Source organism: Centroberyx gerrardi, chromosome 22 (genome assembly GCF_048128805.1).
Source record: "Centroberyx gerrardi isolate f3 chromosome 22, fCenGer3.hap1.cur.20231027, whole genome shotgun sequence".
NCBI classification, from domain to species: domain Eukaryota; kingdom Metazoa; phylum Chordata; class Actinopteri; order Beryciformes; family Berycidae; genus Centroberyx; species Centroberyx gerrardi.
This window is the reverse complement of record NC_136018.1, coordinates 16,130,831-16,146,702: the sequence shown is the minus strand read 5'-3', so window position 1 is coordinate 16,146,702 and position 15,872 is coordinate 16,130,831. Positions and strand designations below refer to the sequence as shown.

At 40.8% G+C, this 15,872-nt stretch overlaps 1 protein-coding gene across 1 annotated transcript; it reads right to left on the bottom strand.

Moving 5' to 3' along the window:
* Positions 1-934: 934 nt before the first annotated feature.
* On the bottom strand, positions 935-15,345 carry rec8b (REC8 meiotic recombination protein b). The gene is made up of 18 exons (XM_071908883.2): positions 15,290-15,345; positions 15,101-15,169; positions 14,372-14,514; positions 12,615-12,690; positions 11,873-11,990; positions 10,036-10,111; positions 9,320-9,387; positions 8,143-8,224; positions 7,222-7,306; positions 6,676-6,874; positions 5,630-5,764; positions 4,660-4,735; positions 4,064-4,229; positions 3,398-3,438; positions 3,104-3,179; positions 2,874-2,990; positions 1,689-1,795; positions 935-1,156 (listed from the first exon to the last, which is right to left on the bottom strand). The coding sequence occupies exons 1-18, from the start codon at positions 15,343-15,345 to the stop codon at positions 1,065-1,067; spliced, it is 1,782 nt and encodes a 593-aa protein (XP_071764984.2). The 3' UTR covers positions 935-1,064.
* Between the last annotated feature and the right edge of the window lie 527 nt (positions 15,346-15,872).

The following is a 15,872-nucleotide window of genomic DNA, read 5'->3' as shown; positions in this document are numbered from 1 at the left end:
ATCCAATGTTTTTCTCTGCTACCATCTACTGAACTTTAACCCTAATACACACAAATATACTGTACATAATATATATCTAAAGTAGTGCCATCTCTGGACCCAAACTGAGTCATTTTTGGTGTTGAATCATTTACAGTGCAACTTCACACAGCATACAAAGAGACAAAAGAACAAACTTCCAGCTTCATGTTGAAACAGTGTCATTGTTTCATGATTTGACATGAAGACCAATAAAGGTAAAGATGATGAACTTATGATTTTGACTACAGTAGATGGAGTGAGTGTCTTGTTTCAGGATATGGGCTAAAATATCTAAAATAGTGTTAAAAATTGGTTTACAGCTACAGTATTCAGTCAGTGAATATCAAAGAACACTAAGCTGCATTCACTTTTACAAAGTCCTACAAATAACAATAACTATCACAATACAATCAAAAGATTCCTCACCCCTGACTATGATTCTAGTTAAAATAAATCAAGATCATGTGCTATACTATTGAGCAAATCACATTTTATTAAAAATCTTTTTGTCCAAATAATTCAACATACGAACCCATACAAAATATACAAAATGTATAAATGTATAAAACCCTGCTTCCTCCATAAAACACATCAATAACAGTATGTGAAATAATGCATCAGTAAACCAATTTGGAATTCATAAATCATTTTGGAATAAATATTTAAAAATACATGAATATAAATATAAAAATTAGAACCAGGTTAAAAATCTTTAAAATATACTTTACAACACTGAATAAAAGCAAAGAAGGATAGTTCAATAATTCACCCTTCTGAGTAATTAAACAATTCATATAAAAAACATTTAACCCATGTTGTCATCTTTTTAGAATTAAATGTGTTATAAAAAATGTGAGATTTGATGATCTGATGTTGATAAAATGTCACAGGATCAAATTGTCATTGTCATTATCCTCATTGGTTATGGATGAACATTTTGGAGTAAAAGGTCCAACAAAATCAGTGTCCAACAAAGTGAGTGTAATGAACTGTAATGACCTTAGTGTGACTCATTGTAGGTGTGTGTGTGTGTGTGTGTGTCCTCAGGCGGTCATGCTGAGTGGTCCAGGGTTTATAGTGATGGTACTGTAGGGTTTAGTCTGTTGTACAGTCAGCTGTCTGGCAGACACCAGCTCTGTAGGGGGGGGGGGATCAGAGATTAACACAGTTGTACCAAGTTTCACCATGCAAGTCAATGAAGAAATTTGACTAAAACCCCTACTAAAGAGTGCACCCTCTGTGATTTCATGAATGGAAAGAGGATAATTTATTATTTTTCTTTGAAACCCCATTTTTTCCCCCTCAGACTCTCCAGACTGTAAACTACTATAAACCGCAAAATAATCTGACCAAATTCAATGTGGAAAATGGGTGAAAATGCAGAAAAACAAATGAGCTGAATATTTCTTTCAAGGCACTGTGCCAGTGATTGTCTTGTAATTTTGGTTGTGGTGCTTAACTGCGGAAATCTGACATTTCTTTGTTCTTTATTATGAAAATTAAAACCTAATTACAAGTACTGGCTTAGCTGTGTTAAGGAAGACAATTTGGGGTATATAATAAAGTTTTGCTCATTTTCATATTTCTTTTAGCAGTTTCAGTTTCAAAATTCTATCGTTTTTTTTTTATTTTTTATTGCAGATAACAGTTGATTCTGATTCCCTCACCCAGCAGTTTGTAGAGTGTGTGAGCTGCAGCGGTGCGGTCGGCCTCCGGGGGCAGCAGAGAGGCAAAGGTGACTTTTGCAGCCCTCTGGAGGTTGGAGGAGATCAAACTGGAGAAGAAGACAGGGAGCGAGCGGTGGATGGTACGGTTCAACCAATATGAGCTTTTGAAGGCTGATACTGATATATTTGGATATTCAATAGCTTTAGATTTCATGCCATGAAATTCCAAAATGTTATACAGTATATTCCGTTTCCCCCCCCAAACTTTTATTGTTGGTGGGGCAGAAAAGCCTCTGAAACAGCATTTAAACACTAAAACTCTCCACTGAAGCCCAGGGTAATATTACTACTACTACTACTACTACTACTACCATTACTACTACTATTACTATTACCAAAACATATTCATGCATATTTGTGTGGGGTCCGATCAAAATGTCACATTAGAATCAATGCAAGTTAAGGGCTTCCCATAGACAACCAGTGTAGTATTGATTAATTATACACTAAATATTTAATCAAATAAACTGCATCATATCAGAGGTGGACAACACTGATGGCTAATATTCAATATTTAGTGAAAGGCCATGATTCGCTCCATGTATCTGTCTAATCCTTGTAGAAGAAATGCTAATGCTGATGAAGACACAGGGGAATGTGTCTCTTGTTCAGTTTCATCCCTGATCTCTGTTTTGAATTTCAAAGCAGACATCAAACATCGTAGCATGTAGGTCAACCTGTGATGCTTGAAGCAACAAGTGTATTCCCAACCTTACACAGCATCGTGGGAATAATGTCCGCTCTAAACTGAGTAGCCTAAATGGTGGAGCAACAAGACAGTTGGGTCATACAGCCTGTATATATACATATTTTGCATCAGCCTACCTTTTACTATTCAGTATCACAATACGCCACACCCAAATCCCTTTTAAAGTGTGTGTATGCAGTGTGTCGGTAACCAGCAGTTTTCTCACGTCAAGTGTGCTTTTAATACATCACAAAGTTTACATGGAAAGGTGTGTAAGCATCGTTTTTGTACAAATGTTTTGTTGATACACAAGGTCCTTGACGATGTGTGGTATTGTAGGGCAAAACTGTGATACCATGCCAACCCCTGTGTGTGTGTGTGTGTGTGTATGTGTTAGCTTGCTGATGTCCCTGTGTGTATATTTTTGTGTGTCATACCTCAGCAGGCTGAGAGCTGCGATGTCCCCGCTCTCTGCTTCAGTCTGAGCCTCAGGCATCTCAATGTTTTCCTCCACTATCGGCTCCATTGGCACCTGGGCCTCCTCCTGGGGAGACCTACACACACACACACACACACACACACACAGGGATGTATGAACACACACACACACAAACAATGATCTATCTCTTTATCCATCTATCTGTCTGTCTATCTGTTTGAGACTCACCATCTGCTAACGGGAGTGATCAGGTCGCTATGGGATTTGTCCTCTTTGGACATATCCAGGATAACATCTGAGACAGCTGTTTACAAACACACACAAAAACGCACACACACACACAGTAAATAATGACTTTGTCATATTTCAAAGGGCCAGTGAACGCAAAACCTGAGCGGTAATGCTAAAATTCTCCGGCTGAAAACACTGCTACCAAAATGCTGTACTGAAATACTAATAATAATACAACACTACTGCTAAGAATATCACTAAAACACTAAAAAAGAGAGGGAAAAATCCTACATGAGGCCTCTGTGGGATGCAGTCCTGACTCGACCAAATCCCTGGGGATCTGAGAGAGAGAGAGAGAGAGAGAGAAATACAGTGAGGGAAGGAACAGTTCCATGTTATTGAAATGAGATTTATAAACCAATTTGCCTCCCCACCGAGTCTTAATCTTAGTAACAGGAGTAGAGAGTATCTAACATGACTCACACAGATAGGTTGGCAGACTGCTATTACGGGCTAGCTCGTTAATGCAGAGCCTTGATTATACAGTCATGTTTTCACAAATGCCCTCTCAGATTTTAGCATTGCATTAAAGTGGAGCTTGAGTGGAATATTTCATGATTCTGACATTTCGCTGCCGTAAATCTGCCACCAGGCCTTCTTCAAGTCTACCACAACAACTCTTCTGATGGAAATCATGCCCTTCTGTGTGGTAATTTACCCCTGAGGTGATACTGTTTGACCTCACCTCGCTATACAGTTCTAGGAGAAAAGCTATAAAGAAAAAAGCAAGAGAAGTCTAAAAAATTAGGTAAGAGGATGTCGGCTAAATTGAAGTAGTAGCTGTTACCGTATTTCCATAAACCATCAAATGTACAATTCAGTGACCTAATTAAGGCAAGACTACAGAATAAATCGAAAGACAAACACACTCTCTCTCTTGCGCACATACACACACACACCTCTTTCATGCTGGAGTGCCTCCTCTTCCTCTCTGCCCTCAGTATTTCTCTGTCCTGCTCTTCATCGTCTTCTTCCTCCCCTCTGTCTTTTTCCCCATGTCGAGGCAGGACGGTGAGCTGGGCGCACTGTTTCCATAGCGACTGGAGGTCGGGGTGGAGGAGCGCTGCCGAGGGGGTCAAAGGGCACAACAGCTGTCAAACTGACGGGTTTTGGTCAATATTTCTATGTTCCTTAGCAGAGCCGATGTGGAAAGTCAAGTGAAACTGACAGACTGTTGTAAAGTGTAGCACTGGATACAGAGTTTATAAATGTTAGCTTTAATGGCGTTTCATCTCAGTTACTTACAGAGGCCCTACAAGTTTTGCTAATGATAAAGCTAAAATATAAGCAGCTAAATCCCTCAAATTACTATAACTTGGAATTGCTTTTCACAGAAAGTTTGTTTTTTCATGGAATTTCATTACTCATTACACTTTGAAAACATTTCAGGACTTTTTCAGGTTTTCTCTGACCGTAGGAACCCTGTAATTATGTTCAATACATGCTCAAAGCATTTAAAAAGCTTGGGGTGAAGCGTAGCAGCGGGTACTGACAGCCAGAGGGGGCGCTGAAGAGCTGAGCAGGAGTGGTGTGCTTGGTCATGGAGGGCAAGTCCAGCAGCATCTCCGACTGAGAGGAAGAACAAAGAATTAGTCTGATGGGGCATTTTCAAAGAAGATTTCTGATTTATTTTAGAGTATACAGTGCAGAGAGAGAGAGGGAGAGAGAGAGAGAGAGAGAGAGAGGGAGGGAGAGAGAGAGAGAGAGAGAGGGAGGGAGAGAGAGAGAGAGAGGGGGGATGAAAGGCAACAGAGATTGTGCTTCAGAGAAAATGAAAGAAATAGTAAGGATGAGAATAAGAATAAGGAGAGAAGGAAGGAAGGAAGGAAATAAATAAGTGAGCACTATTCCAGTGGGCTTAGAGCGGGGAAGGAGAACTTGGAGTTAGGGTTTAATTAACCGACACCCTGCTGAATGGAGACTTTGATGGTAAAGCTTTGATTACAGAATGGCGATGACTGAAAAATCAATCGGTCAGTCTCTGTGAACCCTCTTTAATCCTCTTGAGTTGAATGACTGAGTGTGTGTTTGTGTGTGTGTGCATGCATATACAGTATATACCTCTGTGGGTATGGTGTGCATGTGTGTGTGTGCATATGTGTGTCCAAGTCATAATGCTTTTCTATCTATGTGTGTAAGTTCCCGTGTGACTGTGTGTGAGAGAGAGAGAGAAAGAGGACGAGTGTGTATGTGCCTGTGTATGTGTGTGTGTGTCTGTATGTGTGTGTGTGATTGCAGATCTATCCCCCAATAAAGGGCTAAATAACTAGAAAAACCAATCCAGTCTCTGCAGAAATAGGTAGCAGCAGGGACAACACTTTCTGTACCTTCATATGCCCTTACTTCATGTTAAACCTCTGGAATGGTTTAATCTCATACAAATTCTATTTTAATTTAGTGCATTTAAATTAAACATTTAAAATGCGTGGATGAGTGAGACCGTGTGTGTGTGTGTTTCTGTACCAGGCTCAGTGTCTCGGCCAGCGGGTTTCCAGTCTGCTCTTTCATGGCCTTGTCAGATATCTGGACCTCTGGGTCTGCAAAGACCAGCTGACGCCTGCGGCCTCCACCGTGCCTCTTGTTAGGAGGAACAGCCACCTAGTGGCAGGGTGAGGGAGACAGGACTTCAATGTTACATTTTAACACTACTGAGTCTAGACAAGGACATCACACTCATGCTCACGGGAATACACCTGCTGGAACTTATGAGTCTATGAATTGACACACACACACAAACCAGAGTGTTTCCAGTACGCAACGAGAAGTTCACGAGTCACTTTGTGGAACGTAAACTAAAGTTACAGACAGTTGTCACAGCAGGAAACACTTTGTGACCGTCATTATAGTGTTTCCCAAACAATGTTAGAATTTGGGCAGCAGGTAAATCAGCAGCAGCCTCGCCCAAGTACATTTTTGCTTTAGATTCATATTGAGCTCTGTGATGCACAAGGCTGGCGTTCATACTTGGTGTTTCCTGTCGATGTAGTTTTCAAAAAACACAACAAGATTTAATACACTGAACTGGATAGAGAGGCAAAGTTTGAAACAGCTTACACCATATGCTGAGGAGGTAACCCATTATTAAATAGCTGATTGTTGACTGGGCTCGCTAAATGAAATGTCAATAACAATACCCCCACCAGCTGCCGAACTGTGGGAAACACTGCACTTGTTGAAAAATAATCTGTTTGTTCTCCAATGAGATCACAACAACAGAAAGAATGTTTTCTCTGTTACCTTTGTGTTTCACACACAAGGAAATGTGGGAAATGACTTTTTAACAATTTAATGGTGAGCGCAGCAGAATACCATGCATGCCTCCAGTAATGACAGGGCGTCTCCGAAATATGTGTAGAAATATGTGCTACTTACTGCTTACTGACTTTTGTTGTATGTACTATTGAACAGACCGGCTGGGCCACCGCACATCTAAAAGAACTGGATTATATTTTCAAATTCTCAAAAAAATACGTTTCTAAGGGAAACGCATGTACGCCCGCATATCATACCTCTCCATAGGGACTCTCTGTCACTCTCTCTGACTCTCTCTCTTTTCCAGACGACCCACAGGGTGGAGTGGGCATGGCAACTGGCGGGGGGGTCGTCTCCATGGCAACAGTTGCCAGGGGAACCTCCACAGGCTGACCCGTCTCCTCGTCCAGCAGCCACACACTGTCCCTGTCTGGTCCCAGCGCCGCCTCTTTCAGCCTGGTAACACACAATTATACACAAATTATTGTTACCTTCACCAAACCTATTCATCCGCTGCGCGACACAAAGTTTGCTGTCACAGCTGGGTGGAAGGTTCCTGTGTTTGGCAGCAGGGGCGTCAATGGCAAAGTGAGTCTTGCTTATATCAACTACATTTCTGGGGACACAGGGGAGCAATGAGTGATGGCAAGATATTATTATTTGGTCAGTGCGACAAATTATTAGACATAGGCCACCTTTCATGATGTTATCCATGTTGATGTTTGCATATTTTCCTGTCTTCGCTGTCCACACACTGTAAAATGTAAAGAACAAACGCTAACAGGCGCAAACACAACACTCACTGGTCAATAGACGTCATGGCTCCCTCTAACTCCCTGGTCCTCTCTCTCTCCTCCGCCTGCCTCTCTCTCTCCCGCTCCTCCACATCTGTTACACACACACACACACACATACATAATGCATGGACACACATGCAAAGTGTAAAAACGTACACACAATGCATGGACACACACAGACAGAAGCTCAGACAAACATAATTTCCCCCCGGAATGATCTGGAGTGTAAAAAGCTTGCTAACAGTGAGAAGAGTGCGCCCCGGTGGCTCACTGAATACAGCGCGTACCATATAAGGCTCAGTCCTTCCTGCAACGACCTGGGTTCGAATCCAGCCCACAGTCATTTGCTGCATGTCCTCCCCTCTCTCTCTCCCATACCTTCCTGTCTCTCTCTCACACTAGCTCTGTCAATAATGCCTAAAATAAATCTTTTTAAAAAAAAGAAATCCTTTTTTCAATTATTGATTTACTGCTGTTTTAATGAAGAGAGGGAATTTAAAGTGAAATGACCTCTGCCCCACTCAACACACACTATTGACATTTTCCTGATGCTTTTTGCTAAGGAGAGTAGGCAGTCCAGGCTCCCCTGATATGAAATGGGGTCCCCAGAAAATAAATGTTTCAGGTGACCCCTGGCTGAAAAGGCACGCACAGAGTCAGAATTGCTTTTATTACCCAATTATAACAGTGGCACAAGGAATTTGGCCTGGTTGATCGGTGCTGACACAAGACAGTTACACAATACAAGACTGACAAACTAGACTAGACTAGACTAGACCTCACATTTAGTGCTGACAAGACCCACTGCATGACATTAGACTAAACATAAACATGCTAAAAATACACATTCAAAGCTTATCATACAGAAATTACTGAAGTTACATGTTTACAAGACAGAAACACGCACGCACACACACACACACACACCTCCATGGAACTGGTCCTGTTGGTCCATCAGCAAGTCAATCTCTCTAGCCGTGGCTTCAGGAAGTTCGGCTCCTTCAAAACACTGATACAGAATAGAAGAGAAGAGAATGACAATCAGAGAGAGAGAAAGAGAGAGAGGGGGGCAGAATTATAGCAAAACAAGAGGGGGGATATGATAGAGGGAAACAGAGAGGCGGGGGAGTTTAGTCTATTTACTTTGCACGGTGATAAAACATAGAAGTGAAGTGATAAAAAAACACAGCAATAAAATACAATGACAACAAAGACGGGAGGAGAAAAAAATAACAAATTTGTGCAGGCGAGGCGAAAATAAACACAAAGGGGCTTATAAAAAAGATCTCCCCTCATAACAAAGGGACAGACGAGAGGAGACAGAAGACAGAGGAAATAGAGTTACTTGATGCTCTCGTCTCTATAAACAATACGCTGTGAGTGCAGGCTGATGTAGTTAAGTCAGATCTTATCAAGCCGAAATGGATTTCGTCAGCTGATGATGCTTCTGGAGGAGCATTATCAGCGTCTGAGTGACAGGGAGGGGAAGGTAACAGTGTGTAGAAGCGCAGCTAGACTTAGACCTGGTAAACACATGGATTTCATGAGTAAGAGAAAATCCCTCTCCCTTCCTTTTTACTACAGCACCAAGGCACTGTGGTCATTAAGAGGTCAATTCAGGTCAATCAGTCAGGCGTCACACACTTCACTCCCCTATACTCCTTGTGCCATCAAACTTCATTACATTGTTCTTTATTGAGCAGTATTACTAACCCTAACCCTAATAAAAGTAAAAGTTATATTATTGTGAAATTTTAACTTTAACTATGAATCTTCACACCGTAGCTGCAAATTTTCACGCAACTCCCACAAACCTCTGCTTGTATTCAGAAAGAACAATACATCATTGACACAAATGCACGGTTTTGTACAGAATCTGTACTTGTTTTAATGCTTCTTCTTCACCAGATAGCATGCAGCGGAGAGTGACAGGAAAGACCGGCAGGAGAGGGGGTGACTTGCAACAAAAACCATGAGCTGGACCTGAATTCACTGTTACGGACACACTGGTATGCACCCTAGCTCACTGATCCACCAGGATGCCCTGCTGTGCCTAAAAATGATTAAAAAAGATTTCCCCTCCCTGGACTCTAACAGAGTTTACCTCAGCAGTGGCGATGACAAGCTGCGCCTTCTCTTTCAGGGTGATGGCAGCTGGAGGGGACCTGAAACCTAGTTTCACACAGCAGCAGGACTTAGGAGCCACACAGATTCGTAGCACTAGAATGATGTGAGACTGGCTAGAGACACAGGCATGAGTTTCACCAGTGTTTCACGGCACTTGAATGATGTGTTCTGATAGCTTGGAAGAAAAAAACAAGCTGGGACAATGACAAAAACATGGAAAATGTCCAAACACATAAGAATCAGATACTGAGTTACAATGGGATCAGTTGCATGATGACTTGTGCTGTGAAACCTGGGGCTGGGCCTAAAATGAGACTGATGCAATTTCAATTCAATTTGCTTATGATAGAGCATTTATTTTTATTTTTTGTAACAGAATGGAAATAACAATCTTCTCATGCTAAGTTTGAATTTTGAAGAAAATCCACTTTGGGAATTCAAGGAATAGAAAGTGAATTGACCCATTAGACAGATTACCTTGCAGTAGTTTGACTGATCAGATTACATGACCAGGACCAGGCAAACTATAACTACAACTACTACTGCTAATGATAATCAGCATAATATTTATCCTTCATGTTCAAAGCAACTTGGGAGCCCCAAACAATACCTCTGAAATCCCCACAAAGTTATAAACAAAGTTGTAAAGTGTTGCATCAGACAGTCTTCCAGATGTTAAAGTATCAGCCTCACCCTCCCTGTCAGGCGTGGTGTGGGGACTGGGCACCAGGGAGTGCTGTGAAGCCGCCTCTTCTATCACCAACACCGGCTAGGAATAAACATCAGTAAATATAAGCTGGGCAAGCACAACTGACAGTTTGCAGGAGCGTCCTCCTGTGTGATACAGAAAACAAGTTTGTTTAAACCTCTTGGTTGATTCAGGAGAATGAATTAATCAGCACCAATACTGCCTTTTCACAGCCAGAAGCAAACTAATCACGAGTTTGGGGTTGTTAAAAGAAATTGATTCAGAACAAATCTGTTTTATTTGTTAGAGAAATCTAATTCACTTCTTTTGATTCTATGTGTAGAAAAGGCAGAAGATCAAAGTGCTCTTCTTTGATTCCTGGCAATGTGACATGTGGGTCTCAGTATTTAATTTTAATATGTGGGAAACTCTTTGACACTACCCTATTATAGCCTGATGTAAAACTGAGGAAGTACAAACGCTGAAGTACAAAACTGAATCTAAATATATAACATTCCCTCATTTGCATTCTGAAAGCCCCTGTGCAGCCCAGTTCAGGGACCCTCTTAAATCTCATGATTGTGCACATTAGTATTTTTTCATATTGTTTTACTAATGCTCATTATAGACATATGGGAGGTCAAGGGCTTTGGGAATATGATATTTTGAAACAAATGAGTTTGCACTTCTATTCATCTACTCTGTTCACTGTTTAAATCATGTACAGTGTTGCCACTTGAAAAGATTACAAGGAAGGCAAAGTTCAGTCCTTGTCTGCCAGATTTACTTTACCCAGGGTAAACACGAGTTGTTTTGTGATTTGTATCTGAGAAGACCATGGGATTGTATGGGGGATACTGTACATATGCTGTTTAACTGGGAGTGACCTATACTTGTGTAAGGCTCTGAAGCACTGAATCACTTGTGGTAGTTGATGGTTTATCAGGAATGTGACTGTGAACACAAAAAGCAGGAAAAAGGCAGGGTGTAATGTAATCTACCATTAGAGATGGGTGTGGGTTATGTGTCAGTAAAACTGATATCCTGCACAAACAAAATACATACACACAAAAATAACAATTATCACAGAAATCATAATATATATATATAATTTTATCAGATGAAGCCATGTTATATAGTACATTTAAATAGGTCTGGTATGTACTTACATTAGATCTATACTTCCTTCTGTAGTGATTAGTGGCTAGAAACACCGAGTCACTAGTAGCTGAGGGTTTGTGCTAGATGTGTTGATTCCTTACTCAAATATCATTTTTGTTCTTTTATTCATTTACTCCTATTTAGATGGGGTGAAAGAATAATGGAGCCAAAGTCCAGGAACAGGCTTACATAAGGGGGCATGTCTGGTTCTTCATCAATATACTGCTATTTTATCTGGAAATTGGAGTTTCATTGAGGCATTTAGACAGGTTATAGGTATATTTAGTATGAAACCTGGGTCAGAGTGTATTTGGTATATGTATAGTTTACATGAGTTACCTCAAAGAGGCTAAACTTTAAAAGATGTGTCATTTTCAACACATCAGTGTGCTGAGTTTGGGTTGACGTGTGTGCTAGTTTTCAACAACATCATATACATTTGTTGAAACAACGAATGAATGAAACAATGCTTCCTTTATAAGAGAGGAGGGTTTGGGTTTACTGTATCAGTGGTATTTTATACTGGAGGAGATACTACAAATGTACTACAGGTACATTTGATATTGGTGGAGTTTACCTGTGATGTTTCCTAGTGACAGGTATAAGGTTGTATTTGGTGTGTGGTTTGCCTGCAGTATTTTACACCAATGCATATAAAGTTGTATTGGTGTGTAATTGTACCTGGTGTATTTTATAGGGGCTGGGCAGCTGGTGCGGTTCCATGAGACCGAAGAAGGGGTCCTGAGCTCTCTCAGCCTCCTCCATCATAAACAGTCTGTCAGGCATATCCAAGGTCAGCCTGCCAGGTAGGGAGTGAGGGAGGGATACCAATGTTACTGCTCAAATCCTTTATGTAGCCCTGATTTAAGCGGGCATGTTTTCTCAGAGCACAATCTTATTTACAGCAGCAGCAGGGGGACGGACATCGACATACATACACACACACACATATTCAGTGTTGTACTGTTGGCTACTGAGCAGCTTCACTGGAGCAGGTGGGGGTTAAGTGCCTTGCTTAAGGGCACATTGATAATAGATTTTGGGGGAGTAGAAAGCGCTTCTCATTCATTTCTTCTGCCCAGATGTTTTCAGCTGGTCAAGGGATTCTAACAGGCAACCATCTGGTGCCAAGCTCACTTCTTTAACCATGAGGCAGCAAAGATCAATCACACTGATTTCAGTGAAAAACCAAAAGTAGATCTTCCACACCTCCTGCATCTTGACTAATCACCGACATTTTAGCATGTTCTGCTCTGCATACTTTTCTGATGTGTGCTGTTGATTTGATTTATGAGATAATAAAAAATGATAGAAATTAGATTAATAGTAAGTAAATCTCAAATATATATATTTATATATGATAAATATACAGGTCAATGTAGTGGGACAGACTATATAAAAGTGTGTGTGTGTGTGGGAAGACCTGTCAGGCTCAGCCATGTCAATGCGTGTGCATCTCTTAGAGCGCAGCAAGCGTTCAATGGTCTGTTGAACCTCCTCTGGAAAACAGAAAAGGACAGGTAGGAATTACAAGGTCAAGGTGTCTCTCACTCACACACGCGCACACACACGCACACACACACACACTTCATAATAAGTGCATTATTTCCTCTGGAACAGAAGCAGAAAGGCAGAGACGTCACCCATGGGTCAAGGTATAAAATATACGACATGACAATGAATGTAATGAATGTGACCGTATGACCAATACTCCTCTATACAGCAGGCTGGTTGAAGGGGAATGAGGCGCACGGCATCCTCTTAGTTAAATGGCCACCACAGCATGGGTCTCATTTATAATTTATTAAAGGTTCTTGTGCACAAATTTTGGGCTTAAGAAATCCAAATCCAAGCCAAAGTTTTGACTGATGAAAAATGTATCCTGTTGGCAAATTCTACAGGCTGCAATCACTTCCTGAGATTTTCCATCAAAAGCTACAACTAATTTCTACCTTTATCCAAACTATAAATGCCATATAAAGAATATTCATGTTTTTTGTAATATTCTTTGAAATGATCATATGATGTAATATAATTTTAGGATAAATAAGAGGATAAGCAATGCTGTAATTGTCTTCAACCTGCTTGAAAAAGTCACACTCTCTCTACTGTATGTGACAGCTTTGGGATGTTCTATTCTATTCTAATCTATTGATGGATAAAATGTCATTGCTGAATCCTGTGGTGGTTGGTGTGTTGTACCCCTGCTTATCATTCTGCATTGTGTTTGATTGTCCGACCCTGACAACAGTGTGAATGTGACCCTGCAGGCTGCAATATCAATGAAAGTGTGATTTATGACCAGATGAATAAAACAGTATTGAGCTGGGTTTGGTGATAAGTGCTTGAATCAGCTGTACATTGGCTTCTAAATCAGATTCTGCAGCATGATTTGAACATAATACATGATGTGGATGTGTGACGATAGCCCGGGTTGACGCAACAGGCCCAAAAAGCACTGCAGCAGCTACGGCTTACTTATTATTCATGGCACTCGCTTTTACCACAAAACAGCATTTCTGAGATGATTTTTTACATCTTGTAGCTGACAGAGATGATTTGCCAGTTAGGCTTTAATGTCAGATAAACAAAAAACATTTTTCACTTTTCATTTCAGCCTAACATGGAAAGCCCAATTCACACTAGAAAATAATTGTTGTTATGCTGCAAACCTTGCTGCTTACTCTGATGCATTGTATTTCTCTAACTCCTCCATGTGTAAACAACAGTGAAATCACACCCTTGTTTTAAGCCAGCATTTAAAGCCAGCTAACTCACTCCCACTCCCTTGTTTCTAGATGTGATTATAGGTACGTGCCGTAAATTTAAATTGCTACCACAGCAATTAAACAGATTTGGGTTTTGTCAGTGCACAGAGAAGCAAACTCCCTCTCCTCAGTCTATCTATCTCTTTCTCTCATTCATCTAGCAGGACACCTAGCTACAGTGTGTAGACTATGTACCTTGGAGGACAGGTAAAGAGACAAGTGCCACCCATCCTCCTCCCCCTTTTCCTCCCATCTACCTCTTTTTCTATAAACTAGCAGGTAACATCTCTCTGTCCACTGTCTCACGCGCTTTCTCTACCTCAGAAGACACACAATGATGAGTTAACTCTCCTTTTATTCTCTATTTCTCATCCTCCCACTCTCTCCTGTCCCCCTTTGTCTTTTCTCTTACCTAGTAGAAAGCCACATTGCCTGTGGTAGACTATGACCACTCCATACTGCAGCTGAGATGACAGGTAGAGAGAGAATCGAGGCCTTGGCAGGTTGGGCTGCGGTGGAGGAACCTGAGCTGTCACATAGTCCACGATGTCCTGACTACAAAAGTATAACAAAAAGGTAGAATACAATACGCCACTTTACCTTGTATGAAACGTTAAATAAGTCACGCTATATCCCAAATGATACAAAATGTTCATATTCATAGAGGGATGGAAAGCAAGTATTTTGGGCAGTGGCTCAAAGAGAACATTTCCCTGCCATTTTCATACCAGCCACTTTACTTTGCATTCAAATTCTAGCTGTTGAGAATAATTGTACACTAAACTAGACTGCAGATTGCTTGTGAGCAGACCGCTAAAATTGCATCCCAGCACATATTTGGATCATCGCTGTGAACTCAGGCTCTACGAACCGTGGTGAAATTATGATTACAAAATGAAATGAATAAACAGTAGTAACAAGTATTATAATGTTGTGTTGCACAGCTAGGTAATGGTTAACTACAATGAAACAAACAAGTGTAATGTGTACTTTTATTATAAGCCCAAAGTTGCCCACAAACATTAAATACATCTTATATCTGGCCTACTTCAATTAAATTACCAGGCTTTCTAATGTGATCATGCTAGCTACACAGCTTAGCTAACGTTAACATTAATCATTTGGCTGTTGATTTTCTTACCATGTTCGCCTCACATTGACCCTGAGAAGCTCTCTGCGAGTGACCCTGATACCTTTGGTGGCTGCCAACCTGGATAAGAAAACACATTTCTGAAACTCAGTAATAAGCTCTTTTCACCAGCTAACGTTAGCTGACGAGCTGATCTGTCATGGAAAGACTGATTAGCCAGCCACTTTGCTTTGAACTCACCAAATCGTGGAAAAACATCCAGAATGGCGGTGGAGGACATTTGGGTAGTAAAACATTTTTTTTTCACAGTTTCTGGATACAATAGTCGTTTTGAGGGAAAGATGCTAACATTAAGGAATTTCTCGGCTGGTGAAATAATACTAATTTTCTCTTCCCCGCAGATGAGACTGAAATCGCGCCACTGAATTCCCGCCGTCAAATCTGGACCAATCAGGTGCGAGATTCATTATAGTAAACGTTATAGCTATGCTGCATTCATGTCCGATCGGAAACTCGCAAAAATGTTCACCTCTGCTTTCAGATGGTAATAAATACTACTTGGGAACTCGGGGTTAGGAGATGGAGCCATGTTTGTTAACTTATGAAAAATATGCATTATACATATACAGTGCAACATTACTATAACCCTTTTATACTATTATGACCAAGGATGGGAGTAACAATCTAGGTTCACTGAGCAAAGTAGGAGTGTTACCAAAAATAGTTGGTAGCTGCAGTAATAATTAGTGCTAAACAACTAAAACCACCACCCAAATTTTAATTTACAACCAAGCTGCTGCAACATGGAGTTAAACTTTTAGTT

Excerpts from the sequence above, each read along its gene's own strand:
- rec8b (XM_071908883.2), bottom strand. The coding sequence starts at position 15,345 with ATGTTTTACTACCCAAATGTCCTCCACCGCCATTCTGGATGTTTTTCC. Across the intron at positions 10,112-11,872 it reads GCCCCTATAAAATACACCAG|CCGGTGTTGGTGATAGAAGA; the intron begins GTACAATTACAC and ends GTTTATTCCTAG. Across the intron at positions 1,157-1,688 it reads CACACTCTACAAACTGCTGG|AGCTGGTGTCTGCCAGACAG; the intron begins GTGAGGGAATCA and ends CCCCCCCTACAG.